Source organism: Battus philenor, unplaced genomic scaffold, assembly GCF_028537555.1.
Source record: "Battus philenor isolate CCGP_79_NKW_IND1 unplaced genomic scaffold, ilBatPhil1.0.hap1 SCAF_2, whole genome shotgun sequence".
In the NCBI taxonomy this organism is placed as follows: domain Eukaryota; kingdom Metazoa; phylum Arthropoda; class Insecta; order Lepidoptera; family Papilionidae; genus Battus; species Battus philenor.
This window is the reverse complement of record NW_027181682.1, coordinates 10,351,113-10,367,285: the sequence shown is the minus strand read 5'-3', so window position 1 is coordinate 10,367,285 and position 16,173 is coordinate 10,351,113. Positions and strand designations below refer to the sequence as shown.

General features: G+C 30.9%; 1 protein-coding gene across 1 annotated transcript; it reads left to right on the top strand.

Annotated features, from left to right (window-relative positions):
• Positions 1-13,487: 13,487 nt before the first annotated feature.
• On the top strand, positions 13,488-15,829 carry CSN8 (COP9 signalosome subunit 8). Its single transcript, XM_068765367.1, has 4 exons — positions 13,488-13,625; positions 13,718-13,788; positions 14,991-15,172; positions 15,379-15,829. The coding sequence occupies exons 1-4, from the start codon at positions 13,572-13,574 to the stop codon at positions 15,627-15,629; spliced, it is 558 nt and encodes a 185-aa protein (XP_068621468.1). The 5' UTR covers positions 13,488-13,571; the 3' UTR covers positions 15,630-15,829.
• The last annotated feature ends 344 nt before the right edge of the window (positions 15,830-16,173 follow it).

Sequence of the window (16,173 nt, the reverse complement as noted above, 5' to 3'; positions counted from 1 at the left end):
GGCTCTGGCCCAGATCCAAAGCCGGTCGGACCAGTTCCCCGAGCATCCTTGCGTAACAACGCGCGTCGGCTTTACTTGCAAAAATGCATTACCGAACTCCCAAATAATATTCGCCTTCCCCCCCCCCCCTCTCCTTCCCCAAGAGCTCTTAAAAATGTTTTTCTTAACGTCGTGCCGAGATAACACGGTCGTTTGTACGAATCACGTTGCTTTTGCGTAACATGCAGTTTTATTTCTAATAATCGCTTTTTCGGCTCTAACTAAAATCATGTCATCAAGACCTTGAAATGACTCGCAAATTTATTTGGAAAAGCAGCAAGAGCATATTTATTGAGCTTCTTTTCGTAATTAGCATACCTACCTACCTACTCGAATATTTGGAAAGAAGGCGACCTCGATTAGAATTCTAAAAAGTTGTTTATGTATCTAAGTACATTTTAATATAATCATTTGTTAGCCATTAGCTATAAAAACCTATTTAAATGAGGAACATTAAAAAGATAAGTTAATTTATTGTATTAGTTGACACATATTGTCTCGACAGGATTTCATTTTAATAAAATTATATACGGTAAACGTGAATAACTCGCAATCGTTTAGTGTTCATGTATGAAGTATGCAATTCGTCGATAATCCTAGGTTCCCTTGAGGCCAACATATTCTTGTAAACTGCAACGTCTAAACATGGGTTTCGTGATAATTTATTGCTCAGTATAAAAGATCAAAACCGTATATATTTTTTAAATTATTCTCATTTTACATGTTTAGTTTTAAAAATGTTAACTATAAGGATTGGAGATTATACTATGTATATTTTTTAATTTAATTCGTTGTTAAAAATACAAATACTTGTACATTTAAATTTTTTGTATATTCTAACGATAAACCAGCTTGTAAAATGTCTACATTAATTCACCAGTTACATTTTATTATACAAGCATGCAAATATGTATCTACAAAAACGAATAAAATAAAAACAACATTTTTATCTCTCTGGGCTAAAAAAATAGTAACATCATAAAATTTAAGTATTTTTGTGCCGTGCAAAACCTTAACTATAAAAACCAACTTAAATCAAGTAATACAAGAGAATTAAGATTGCTAAAATAAAAATTGTTGTACGATAAATTGGCGCGCTGTAGAGAAACTTGGGATTTGTTTAGGAAAAAAGACTGACACATCAGACGGCCTTGAATAGTCAATTAATTTAAAACATAAATCGGCGCCGGCGACTGTACGTTTATATTAACAGCTCGCGACATAACTTTACGTATAATTGATACCGCTTTTAGCATATAATAATAAAATTTAGTATACGGAAACATTAATAGCCTTTATGTTTATAAAGCTACCGTGTTTTTATCTCGAAACCTAAATATAATGGTGTCTCATGTTCAATATTTGCTTAAATTTTAGTTAAATCCCATAACGCAAATCTTTTTAAACATTTAACTAAATACTTTTTACTTATTTTACGGATGTTATAAATATTTTAATTGATTTCTCCTGTATAATGTAAAAGGTGGTACTTTGGTGTGATTTCAATTAGTGTATTTTTATTTTAAAAAGTACATGATAACATAGGAATCAGCATGTAGAGCAAGAAAAGCATTTTCTTTTTCATCTTTACGAAAGAAACTCAAACATTTATGTCATTCTATATTGTGGATTATTTTTCCACGTTTTGATTTAGATTGTGCTACCACAGCAACATAAAATACATTAAAATGATAAATATCATTATTACAAACAATAAACTGTAAATGTGTAATTTATTAAAATTCTTTTATAAGTATTTGTGCCAGAGTTACTTTTACAAAAATCTTAGCTCTCATGTAAATTGTTATAATTTCATTACTACATTCCTTAATCACTCTGTTAGATGCTTATTTATATTCCTGCAAGTGTTATGATGGATTAATAATTGGCTACAAATTAACGGAGTAACTTTTGTAATAAAAGAAAGTGTTATCTTTAGCAAGAGAAATATCGTATAACAGTAACGTTAGCGGTAGACGAGAGCATTGAAAGAGTGAATTGAGTTATCACAGAGTCATACAGTATTTACATTATGACATGACATAATTCGGCATTGTTATTATTTAGCAACATAAGCAATAGCAATTACACACCACAATAAGCTAGTCAGTTTACAACGTCGAACTGGGATTAATGATACTCTTATACACTTCAACGTCAATAATTGACAAATAAAATGCAACAAAGGTGTGTCTATTTATCACAAAACACCTGACAGTTAACGGCAACTAGAATGCCGTGCGCCTTGTTATTTACCGATTGCACGCTCTCAATCTTCGGTACGAGCACTTCCATCGATTTTAGAATCATAAACTTTCTTTTTTGTACTCACAATATTTACGTTTAGATAAAAAATCATTTCATGGATTGTTTGGTTTGGTTGTGTTTGAATTTTTAAAAGTCAGTCATTAATCCGGATATTTTCAACAACGTTGAACTTATTTAACTTTTTTTCTTATTATAACTACTTGATACGTATATCAACATTTTATATCTGTATACATAAGCTAACACATTAAACTTAAAGTTACATATTTTGTTTGCTTATTTGTTCATACGAGCACAAAAGACGTTATTTTAAGAAAATATATATGAGCAACTTAAAGTCTTCGCAATGTGGAATTGTTAACGGTTTTAACATTTTCTGTAAATAAAAGCAAAAATAATGAACGAAAAGACATTGTAAAGAAAATCGCATAAAATAGTCGCCTTTTGGATTTGAATTCCGTGAATATAGTGGACTGAGTAGCTAAATTCGCAGAAGAAAACATGCAAAATGCATGACACATTTCCCACGCAAACTGTATTTTGAGTAGGTAATACTTATGGACTATTGCAAAAACAGAAGTAGGTATGGTACGGTGTAGGTAATGTAACTAATTTAACTTAAGCTTGGCACAATTTACGTGCTTGTTGGTCGTTGATTGTGCAGCCTCTCACAGTTATAAGGCACAGCTGACTTTAATAAAATGTTAATAAAATTGCCGTTGCATACAACCTGTATTAATACGACCAGTTGGACGCTGTTCGAAGTTTGCCTAATCAATTCATATTTCATTAATATTGTAATGCGTATTAAGCATCCCATATTAAGACATCTGACACCTCGTTATCGGGTGCCAGTCGTCGTTACCGGACGATAACCATGTTATATTGTAAACGATGTAGACGACGGAGTGATATTTGTTTTTGGTAACCATTGTATTGACATGAAAATGTTTTGTATTGTTAGATGTGAACGAAATCAGACTCGTAGGGTCAGCAGAGCGACTCGTGACCGGGGCCCGCGCACCGGCAACGTACCGTCACGACCGCCCTCGCCCCCGTCGCCTCCAAATAACATGATATTACTCACTAACTGGCCATTTCACGCCACGTTTCGATCTTGGAATAATCCTGAATCGATGAAACATTTGTCTACGCGCGCTTACTGGCGAAATAAAAGCATTATTTAGAATAGTAAACGAAATTTTATACAATCACATACGTAATAAATCATTGCACATTAATAATTAAATTAATATATGTTGCTCCACAAATTGATGATGTTATTCTGGAATTGCAAAGATGCACTTGTATAGAGAGTAGACACCGCACTAGGTGGACCAATGACATAGTCATGAAAACCGCGTATGTTTCGAAACGTTTTAATACAAATAATAATTAGAAAAATCAATAAAAACGTCTTGTTTGGAAAAAAAATGACATATACTTACAAATAACGTTACACTTAGATATAATGCATGATAATCTTAAATAAGTTATTTTTTTTAGCACAACGTTTTTATACTGTATCTTTAGTTTTTACATTGCGTACTGTCTTTAGTTTTTTTTTTATCTTGTTTGTTTTGTGAGTCTTGTTGCCGTGCGAATAAATATTTTTTTACAACAGTATTTATTAAATTGCAATTTGAAACAAAAATATTTAATGTAATACAGAGGATAGTACGTATAATATAATAAGTAAGTAAGTATAATAAGAAAATAATTTACTTATTCGTTTTTTAAAAACAAGAAAAAAAAACACAAATTTTAAATAATTAGATTTAACATTTTATGTTTATCGGTAACGTTGAGACGAACGAAGCAATACCAGCAATTATATCTTCCAATATTCAGTTTATCGCAACCTTGAGTTGAATGATTGCTTTATAGGCTACGACAAAAAATAGACTAAGTTTTGCGGACCCAATTAAACTCCATTTTGTATTGATTTAAGATAGCTCCGACCATTGTTTAGTCAAGGAGATGGCGTTGGAGGAGAACACCTCGGCAGCCATCGCTCACAGCCTGTCATCTGTTAATGGTTGAAGTCTTACCCGTTACTCAAACCACTCCATCATCGAATCGCCATTTTATAAGTGTTTTCCGATAGCGCATTGCTTAAAAAGACATTGTATAGTACATTAATTTTTCATAACTATCAGCTTCTATCACAATTCTACTCACAATTACTCTACTCATTATTATTTTTGTACAAAATAACGAATAAAAGTTTCTCTAATCAAGTAAATGATAGCCATTTTTAAAATTTTTCTGTTATTAAAAAAATCTTGAAGTATGCATTTGATTAAAAACATAATCTATTAAGTTTAAAATAATTTAATAACTAATACTAAGATATATTAGATAATTTAGATATCTTGTGGTCGATGTCTTTCAAACATTATTTCATTATATATTCTATAATAGAACTCACGAGTAAATAGCATCAGACTGGTCGCATACAATGTAAACTGCAACTTTCGGCATAACTACGTTGTCGCAAGCCTTGAATCGGTAAGTATTTAATAAATATACATATAAAGACATATGCCTATGCATAACGACTACTACATTTACATATGCAGCTTTGGAGTTGTAGTAAATATTTTTTCTCAATTCAAGAAAGTTCAACACATCAATGTTTAATACTTTTCGTGCCTAACATATACTAGGACGTTATCGTATTGCTAGCAATGTACAAAACAATGTAATAATCAATGTATTATAATATAATTTACGTTTTAAAATTATATTTTGTAGATAAATTCTATTAATTAAGGGACAAAATATTTCGGGGTAATAGTTAAAAATTATTAAAAATAATCTATTTTACAATTTAGGAACAAAAATTTATCTAAAATTTAAAGATCCTAAAAAGTCTTAACATAAACATGTTAGGGGCATTGGCAATTTTAAGTAAACTGGTTTCGTAACACACTGCCGTTTGAACAATAATTTTAAATGAGCATTTAGTTATCTATCCTCTGTATTCATTCACTAATAATTAAAAAATACTTAACAGACCTTGTAATAGAAGAAAATTATTAAAAACTATTAAGCTCAAAGAAACGATAAAATTTCTAAAAAATTGTAATCATCATTTTTGTCACAGGAAGTTCACTGCTAGACAAATAGTCCTCCCCCTTGGATTTCCAATGAAATAAAATTTCTATAGAATGTCTCAATTATCGATTCTACAGGGTATCTAAGTGTTAATAAATCTTTGGTTAGTAGATCATTGTGAACATAAAACGTTATATGGAATGTCACTCGACAATTTTTATTAAAACAAAAATTTTAAAATTTGTTGCAGTAATTCGTTAAAAATAATTATTTGAATAACCTTCATATAACTCCTTAAATTTAATTATAAAAAGTGTATTGTTATTCATTCAAGGTTATTTGTGAGATAAACAGTTTTGAAACAACTTTCTGGTTTATAAGTTTTTCTAACTAATGGCTGCAGTGAGATATTAACTTTTAAAAATTGTTTATAATTTTACTACCCAACATTCGCTTTATGTATATAATTCGTAATGTGCTATTAGAGTAATAAAATGTAAAAAAAATCGTAAATCTAAAACTGCGCGTCGTCCATTTTATTGCACTGGTTGTACAGCGGTTATTTTTTCGTGTAAGAGAATTTTAAAAGCACTTAAAGTGAATTATAATTACAGAGAGAAAACAGGTACATTTGCATGATTAAGTGGAAATGTTCTGATTAATGGTTTCTCCGCGTGACCCGAAGGAAAACACGGTGACTTGTGATTAAGCTTTTTTATAAATATTCATTATCAATTTTGTATACCGCTCGTAATATCCGTCTGAACTGGTCTGTTTTCTCTTTCGACGAAATCGTGCAAGTGCAGGACAATAAATCAGAAGTGTAAAGTTACCTCAATTTACACTCATTATTTCAGTCTTATGTGCAATTTGCCGTGAGCTAATTGTATTAATTAATGTCCATTAACTTGGATGCATTCGAAATTTGGCGCAAATATTTTGTTGAATACAAAAAAATACTCGCATTGTTTTGCTTGATCACAAGATGTACATTATATTTGAAAATGTCAAAAATGTTAAATAATATAAGATTTATGAACGCGATTAAACATTTTACATTATTAAAACGTTTTTACATTTGACTGCGATTCCACAGTGGATATTCCATTTTATCAAGTTTATTCATGGTTATAAATCTTAATTATAATAATATATAAAAAAATTGATTCTTGTTAATTACAACAAGCATATCACTACAAATATAAACACAGATAAAACTTTAGATATCTTATCATTGTTATCAATCATGACTACAAATAAATCAATTACTTATAACATATTCTTTTAGCGATATCTTCTATCTATAGGTTCTCGTTTAAGAGATATCTTTAATGCAATAAATAGACATAAACAGGTAATTAACGTATAAGTAACTACGCAGTTCAAAAAACTGCGTAGTTACTTATCTTGGCTCAAAAAGTTTAATCTAACTTAAAAAGCAATGTTGTGCAGATATTGAAATTAAAGAGGCAATAAATGCTATTATTCTGTCTCTAGGGGACATATGTCTGTAACAAAAGAAAGGTATTTTTTTAACATTTATCTATTCAATATTGGGTCTAACCAATTATAAAAAATGCAGTTTAAGAAATACAAAATGTATAAAATAAAATACTGATGTTTGCAAAAAGTTATGCATTGCATCACAAAGCACGAGCATGTATCAAGGCGGCGTAAAGCGAACCGAAATTGGATGCAATTAGCAATTTTGCACAGCGCTGTCGGCGCGGTGTGGCTGTGATGACGCGCGTTGACCCATGCCACGGGTCACCCAGAAACGCTTGCACCTCACTGCGAGCCGGTTCGGACACGAAACGGTACTACGTTCATTTCGACTAGTGTAATTGTTGCAGACTACCAAATTAGGTCAGATTTATTCTGTTGCGACGTTGCGATAGCCAGATTTATAGGAAACATAAAAATGAAATAGGTACTGAAGGCACCAACATGAGATTTTTAAAAAAACTGGGTCCTATTTTGTAATAGATAACTAAACAAAAAGGTAGAGTAATCATGATCATGTGAGAACGCATACACAGATTTAAGGGTTTACCATTTGGCATTTTTACCATTGTCCATCGTATAGGGAGCATCCTCTGGACCTAGGATCGTACGTTATGTCTTGGACAACTAACTGTGTACATTCATTTTAAAATTAAAAATTATTATACATTAAAATGACCAGATTTTTATCAAATTTGTAAACATTAATTGTAACAAAATTGTGAAAAATCAGACTTATAAATAAACTGATAAAATTAAAGAACAATTAAAAATGGTTTTAAATTTCAAAACTAGAATACTGCACTAATCTTTTCACGTACATTTTATTATTACTCAGTGTATTGACAACAGTTTAAAAACTATTTTTCAGTGTCATTATGGAGTAACATAATTAATATTACAATATAAACATTTTTTTGTAAGTTGAAAATTTTCGTTTTATGATATTTCGGTTATCTTTTGGTGACAAACCCTCATCGCCTGCTATTATATGCGAAATGATATTGAAATACGACAGTGATGTAAATGGTGTATTTGACGCTGTCATGTGTCGAAACTGAATTTATTGTAATTGGAATCTTGACAGCGGGCGTTTCCTGTAGAAGAGTTGTCTAAAAATTACGAGGAGAAGAAGCGTGGCGAAATAAATGAACACCTCGTTTATTGGTTGGACAGGCTTTTGCGTAACAATTGTTTTCGTAAGCAATAAAAGTAGAGTGGTACATGAGAAATTATTTGTCAGTTGTTTTTGAGAAATTTCAAAAACAACGTCCTCGCAGTGGAGTACCCTTGAGACATCAAGACAACGCGGCAGCACACTCGAACAAGTGAACAAAGGAGGATATGACTGTGACAGATGTGGAATTGTTGGGTTATCCTCCTTAGAGCATCATGCGACATGCTTACTGCTTCTCTTAATAGGTTTACAGATGCAACGATCTATGGGTAGTCGTTATTTTAAAAACAATAAATCATTTATAGATGGTTATTTAGCTTTAATATTTTGTATTCTAAAAACTTTGAGCCTAGCCTCTCGTAAAAATTTTAAAAAATATCAGTAGGTCAACATAGTTATGTCACTGTTCGTGTGGGCAGATATTTTATGATTAAATATAAAATATAAACTTTTTTCATAAATAAATTGACTTGCCGTAACAGGAAAGCGAAGTACGTTGTAATACAAGCTAGTAATACAGCATACAAAACTAAACGTGATTACGAAGGGGATAAAATGATAACATCACTTCAGCAAAGTTTAGCAAAGTCAGTTGAAGTAGTCGTGGGATAGTATCACATTAAAATTGTTGGAGGCCACAGTAAACGCCTATTCTTCAAGGCGGGGCGGTATGCCATTGGTTACCGACAGAGCGTGACAAGTTTCATTGGACAAACCAACAAGAAGTGAAAGTGAGGACCTTTTTTCGTAACACCTTGCACAAAATAATAACACAAAAAAGATAAGTCAAATTTAACATAGACTTAACGGGAGAAAGTTTAAGGTTATATTCTGTATCTAAGATATATACGTCATGCATTGTATTAATTAACATCCGTTACCGTTATTAAGTTTAATTATTGATCAATAATGTTTGTCATAAAATATTAAATAGTTGCTCCGTTGAATAACAATTAATGGAATACAAGACACTTGTTCCGGCCCACTACAGGCTCCTAACCGTACTTACACAATCTCATAACTTAAAACACACTTATTAGTTAGTCTACAAGCGGTTTTCCTATCCACCATAGATTGCACGCTTTTCTTCATAAGTGAGAATGTGGCATGTTTAATTCTAAACCTTCAAAGGAACGGACCATAATAATGATTACTTTTATAAAAACTTCTTGCTAATAAAACTTCAATAGCTCAATGAGTGCAACTCCATGACTTGATTCTAGCAGGGCCCAGGCATTAGATGTGTCACTTATTACACATCTAAAGATGGCCGTACTAGAAATTTTCTTGCAAAAAGTCATATCGAAGAATGGCCACTACGAAGCTCAGATTCATCTTGGGGTTTTTTATTGAGACATCTCAAGAGCAGTGTCTTGTATAACATTCCGAAAACACTAAACTGAACTGAATTCGAGCAAAACCTTAGAAAAATGGCAAATAAAATAATGACAGTTCCAATAGCTTAAACTTACAGGCGTATGTTTGAAAACCTTCAGTGTCGTTTGAAATGAATGTTGTCGAAGATCTTAAGGACAACTTGTAGATATAAGGTCCAAAAAATATTTAACGTCTTACGTTACATCATTTCCAAAAATGGACGCTATTGTGGTCCGCCTCATACATTAAAAAATGAAAAAGCGACTACGAGTCTTTTGCCTATAAGGCCAATTGTAAAAAAAAATGGAATGATCAGTTAAAAGAAATTAAAATTCAAAATTTTTTATCTAGTTTTGGCAGACGAATCTGATCACAGCAGCTCAGCAGCGGTTAAGAGTATTTTTTTTGGTTTTTTCAGAATTGGAAAGATGGCGACGTCTGTCAGTTTCTTTCCGACTGTAAAATAAGTCTTAAATACACTTGAAAATTAGTTAACAGCTTTTAAAGTTTTTTTCCTTATTAAAACTTGAATTTCTTTAAATAATCTATTTTTAATTACTTAATATTTTTAATTTTGGATATGTGAATATTGAATCATTGGTGAGGAGGTGGTCGCCGGGACATTAAAGTTTTGGAGCGGAGACAAGCGTAGCAAAGGACGTTCGCCCACAAGGTAGACAGACTAAAGTTCTCTTGACTGATGTTAATATCATTGAAAAATGCTGGATTAAGGCTGCCTACAACCGGTCCTATTGGAAATCTATGACCGCATCTTATGTCCAACACTGGACGTCCTATGGCTGAAATAATGCTTATAAGGTTATATAATTTTAAATGGAGATTATCAACTCAAAAACTTGTTTTCGATAAGTTACTAATATTACCAACTTCGTAAATATACTGCTTAGATAAGAGGAATGTTGGCATCACCACCGTTATTATAAACAAATACAGCATTGAGTCTGTACTCCGAAACGCATTAAGATGCAAATTGGTACAAGTATAACTCGAAAATTAGCATTACGAGCGACAATATCGGAGGGTGACTCAGCACGTCAGACTGTCGGCTGCGGTTACAATGTGACGCAAGTCGCAGGCAATCCGAGTCGACAAGTTGATTGAAGCAAGCCCGCCCAAACCCTCAATCAATAGCCGTAAAATTCAATTCTAAAGCAGTACATGAAAAACATAAGTGTTGAATAAAGTATAGAGCGGCCATAATTATATAACATATTACTATACATTTTCCGAATGTTAAAAAAATAAAAGGTACGTTCCCGTTAGCTATATTCAAGATACCCTGCATGTAGAGGGAGGACAGCTATCAAGCCTAAACATTGGGTCATTTACTGAGTTTAAATCTAAATTAATTGCCAAAATGTTGGATATGTGACTTATATTATGGCGTGTGTATTGCGGTTGGGAAAGGTTTGGCAGTACTTTTCACCAAGAAAGCTCTTAACTCTTTATGGAGCACAAATCTGGTCACGTTTAGAATACCGTAGCCTTCTGTGGGATGGATCGAAGAAGATCTAGCTTGGAGCTTTGGACTTCATAAAGAGATGAGTCAAACGGCTGTTTGGTGAGCACTAAGCTTCAAAGCTTGGAGTATCAGCGAAAAGTGGCCAGTTTGTCGGTATTCTATAGACTTTATTTCGGATAGTGTGCGTAGGAATTACATCAAATAATTTGCCCATCTCTTTCTTCAGTGTAACAATCTATGCGGCCTTATTGTTTCCCGCTAACTAAAATTTAGGAGTCATCAACACAAGAGTGAATAAGTTTCTTCTAGACAAACATGTACCCGTAGACCTCGTCATCGTTTAAGTTTTGTGTGATAGACTCCGGTTTCCATTTGGAACATTTTTATATAATATGGCAAGAGGTTGCTTGTACTATTCCATCAAACGTAACTAAAAATATCGAAATTGGGTTGTTCTAAAATTTTATCCTAATTAATTAATTTTACCACTTATTTTATTACAAACGTTTATTTTTCATTTAAACGCATCGTAAACAACTTTTTTCCTGCATTCGGTTAACGGAAAAGTACTAAAATTAAACACAATCTCTATATCTTGCTTTACAATTGTAGTGAAAAAGTATTAACTCTACACTTTTCAATTTCAACCAATTAATTCATGGATATAAAGTAGAAATTTATTCAAGGCTTACAAAGTAGACTCATAATAATGGTTGCAGTCAATTCTTTAAGAAACTAGCTTAAAACCGGTATTTTATTGTAATTCGTATAAGCTAAATATTTATAATATTACGGACATCTAAAAATACTGCCTAACGAGACATGATTTCGCTAGACTCGTGGATTTAAGTGTTATAGTTGTGAAGGAGTTTAATTTGTAATGTAAAACAAAATTAACCGTAAGGGATAGAAATCATGCCTCAAAAACATGGAATCTATTTGGGCATAATGGTCGCTTTAAAAATAGCGTTAGCACTTTCTCAAATTGAAATGCTTGTTTCACAAAGCGCATGTATGTCCTGGGCTAACCAATTTCAAAAACTAATTTCAGTATTCATTTAAATAGAAAGAAAAAAATCGGTCATAAAAAGTAAAGTCGAGCAAGAACCACGTTCGCTTATCGAGGTTATCCTTGGTAAAATTAAATTAAACTATAAATAAATAAATAACGTGTAAATGTTTTTTTTTTAATATTCTGTATTCTTATGAATCATCTTTTCAGTTAAATAAATTAATTTAAAAGACTCGTTTATTTATATACTTCTCAAATTAAATTAATCTTTTCAGGCAATTATAAAAAAAATTTCTAAGTAAAAACCTCAGTCAAAGTAAAATTGTTCATTTGTCAATTAAGATATTCGTTTTATTCATTCAAATGTTTTTATGACATATGCCTATACGATACAGCCGATAAATTTCATCATCATAATCCTCAAGTTTTTATTTTCTTATTTTTTGAACGCGTCATCCTATGAAAGTAAACTTGAATTAGTGCATATGCTTAAGTCATTAAGTAATATGAGTAAATATATATGAGATAAAATTATTCTGTGGCATCATCATCATCAAAATGTCTCTTTTATGAGAAAGGTTTAAATGATTTGTTTGTTCCATGATTAAATACTTTCCTTTACACAATGCAGTAAATTTTATTTCACTTTTTGTATTCTTATATTATGGAATATGTCCATGTTTTCGATCATAATCTCACAGGCGTGCATCCTGTAATTTTTTAATTAAATTCAATGGAAATATTCCTTTGATTAATATTTACTTTCATAATTTACGCAAACTAAATTTTGTAAATAAATCGTGCCATATGTAAAAAAAAATATTAGCCTAGTTATACCTATAAAGTTTATTACACATCGATATCGAATATCTTACAGTATCAAAATTAAATTAATGTTATTGTGTCATAAAAATGTATTTAAACAGCGATTCAAAAAATAACTCGTTAACAGAAATGTCCTTCATTCGTCTTTTAAAAATCCTGTTGTATGAATAGAGTTCACCTTGAATTCACTACAGTGCAAGATTTTGCAGTAATGTGAAATGTGATTCACACGTTATAACAATATTCATTATTTTAGCCGCATAAAACTCTTTAAATTGTTTGATAAATAAAGGATAAATTTACTAAAATTATAAGTTTTTCACTAAAATTGTTTTACCCATAAATATTAAGTTCTCATTTTGTAAGCAAATAAAAACGTTTTGAATACAACAAATACCTGGCTGTGCTAAATATAGATAGAATAGAACAGATTTTGTAAAAAAAACTAGAACCGTTGTTTTCTTTCGACCAGGTCTCTGAAAAAAATATAAACTTTCGGATTTAATAATATTGGTTAAGTGACAAAAGGGTTAAATAGTTTTCATAATTTTAAAATTCAACTTTTAACCTAATAAAAAGAACAATTTAATATAGAAGTAAATCGGTTATTTTATCATATAAACAAAAATTTGTTATTGATAAACTTAAAAAAATTCAAAATCACTTTTGAGTAAATACCTTGTATCCAAACCATTTACCATTAACAAATTTTAATTTTTTTTTTCACAGATGACAGTGACAGATGTATTAACGAAAAACAAAACAGTGCACTGAAACGTTAGTTTTTTGAAAAAGTTAAATCTGATCATAGAGAATAGCATTTTAATATGATTACCAACTTCGATAAATTATGCGGTGAACTAGAGAAACAAGAGTTAGAAGTAAATATATTTACTAAATAACCTAGTTCACAATTTTCATCTCTACCGTCACTGTTTCAATGCATTTTAAACAAATTATTTATTTGTTTTAGGCGCCCAATGGAATTGCTTCTCCTTCAACATATGCTCAATTATTAGCCATATATTTATACCAAAATGATTTGTAAGTATTATCTATATAATTTATGGTGCATATGCAGTTAAAACAACAACATTATCTGCTAGTCAATGGATGATCGATGTTTGGGTACTGTTTGAAGGCTAATTAGCTGGAAAAGATAACTGTACAATTTATAAAGAAAAATCATGCTTTAATTATTGATTCTACCATTAAATATTCTATTCTTTCTGGCAATAATATTTTAAATAACATTTCATTACATTTGTTGTAGCAAAACATTTGTTATCTTTTAACACTTGTGCTTCTTACAATTTGGAAAAGAATACAACATGAAGGGGATATTGTTATGTGTAGTTTCAATAACGCAGTTTTAAACTTGGAACATTGCATAGTTTTTTTTAGTGTGTTACTCTATTTCTCTATTACTAAAGCATTATGCACAAACAGACAGAGGTCATTCCTTATTGGCTTTCATCTGATCCACCGAACAAGAATATTTAAAGTATCCAATTCTTTTGGCATAATGTGGCCCTAGTATATTAGAAATAGAGAAGTAATTAATTGCCTCAAGCCAAGGTTGTAGGCTTCTGGAGAACAAATATTAGTGTGGCTTTGAGCCCATTACTTTCACATTATTATACATTTCTAAGCTATTATCATGATTCCATTCTTTTAATAATTTAATTTGTGTTCATTGCATGTTTACTAGAATAAGTTCTTTAAATTCATGTTTTTGAATTTGAAGTAATAATTGTTTTCATGTTAATCATTTTCCATGCCAAGTTATGGAATAGGGAAGTTTTTTCCATGGTATATGATAAGCTGCATTAGACTCACACACAGCATTATTTCACCTGTTCTTGTTATATAGCTTTTATTTTATGTCATTAAAAAGAAATTGGATAACCAAGCATTTATAAATTTTCTTTGAAAGGTTATTTTAAAGAACTTGCTCAAATTTGTCAGGTAATTGAATTTTATATGACAAATTATAACCCAAAAGTTCAGACCACCACAAGATATGCCGATTTAAGTATAATTTTATAGTGGTGTAACAACTTGGCATAAAAATATAAAATAAAACTGTATGCCCAAAGAAATAACAAACTAATATATCAGATATTCATATTAATGAAAACTTAAACAAATGTTTTAAGTTAAAAAAATATTAGGTGTTTCTGAGTGTACCAATATATAATTTTTTGATTAGGCTTACACATAATAGAATTGTTTTTCAATTATAGGTGCAATGCTAAGTTTTTATGGAAGAGGATACCTCAGAATATTGTAAGCAGTAATCCGGAAATAGCCGCTATATGGGTTATTGGTCAAAAGCTATGGAAAAAGGATCTTGCTGGAACATACCAAGCACTGACAGCTTACAATTGGACTGAACCAATAGCCAATATCATCAGAGCATTAGAAGGTAAATTAATTATTTATCAACCTAATGTATGATGAAGAAATTTATGTAAGAAATATTAGTTTATCCATAATTTGTTTTCTAAAATTCTTGAGGAACATTTCTAATTTCTTATATGAATTTTTTATAGATATATAACATTTGTCTCAACTATATCTTCCTTTTTTCTTCAATATTGTATCATAAGAAACTTGGTTCTTTACTTGCAGAAAGAGTACGAGAAAGAGCCTTCAATTTAATTGGGCGCTCATATAGTACTATCTCACTTGATACTGTAGTGTCTATGACGGGGCTTACCAATGAAGCAGTTATTCAGATTTGCAATGATCGCAAGTGGGAACTTAGTGAGGATGGTGTAACAATAAAACCACTGCCGCCAGTTCAACCTGCTCCACTACACACCTCCAGTGAAGACCAGTTATTCAAACTTACAGAATTTGTTTCTTTCTTGGAAAATTAAACAAGTTTGTTGAAATTTTTTTTCATACAAAATTGTGTTATAAATCTAGAATGTTACAACATACCTGTTATGCCATTAAAAGCTAAAACCAGAAAAAAAAGACATCACCTTTTCTCAGATTTTATCTTTGTCAGTAATAATAATTACATATTAAGTATAATGGCATTGTCAATATAAATAAAGGTGTTCAAGTAAAGGTACTGTCCTTTTTTTAATTTGATATCTAATAATGAGATGAAAATTAAATTAAGCATTTTACTTCACTGTGGTTTCTCTACACATTGAAATATTTTCATAGTGATAAGAGAAAGAAAAAAAATCCTACATTTCTAAAAACTGGAAATAAATTCTAATTTCAATGTGCTTAAATGTTTTATAATTACAGATACTATGGTATTGAGACAAGTCAATACAACTGCAGTCCAAACTAGTGCATGTTTTGTACTTTATAGAATAAATCACATATTTTGTGTGAATTAAAGTCACTACATATTGTAATAACTATTTGACATTAGTTTGAGACTTAAAATTCATAGTTATGAAC

Excerpts from the sequence above, each read along its gene's own strand:
- CSN8 (XM_068765367.1), top strand. The coding sequence starts at position 13,572 with ATGATTACCAACTTCGATAAATTATGCGGTGAACTAGAGAAACAAGAG. Across the intron at positions 13,626-13,717 it reads TAGAGAAACAAGAGTTAGAA|GCGCCCAATGGAATTGCTTC; the intron begins GTAAATATATTT and ends TATTTGTTTTAG. Across the intron at positions 15,173-15,378 it reads TATCATCAGAGCATTAGAAG|AAAGAGTACGAGAAAGAGCC; the intron begins GTAAATTAATTA and ends CTTTACTTGCAG.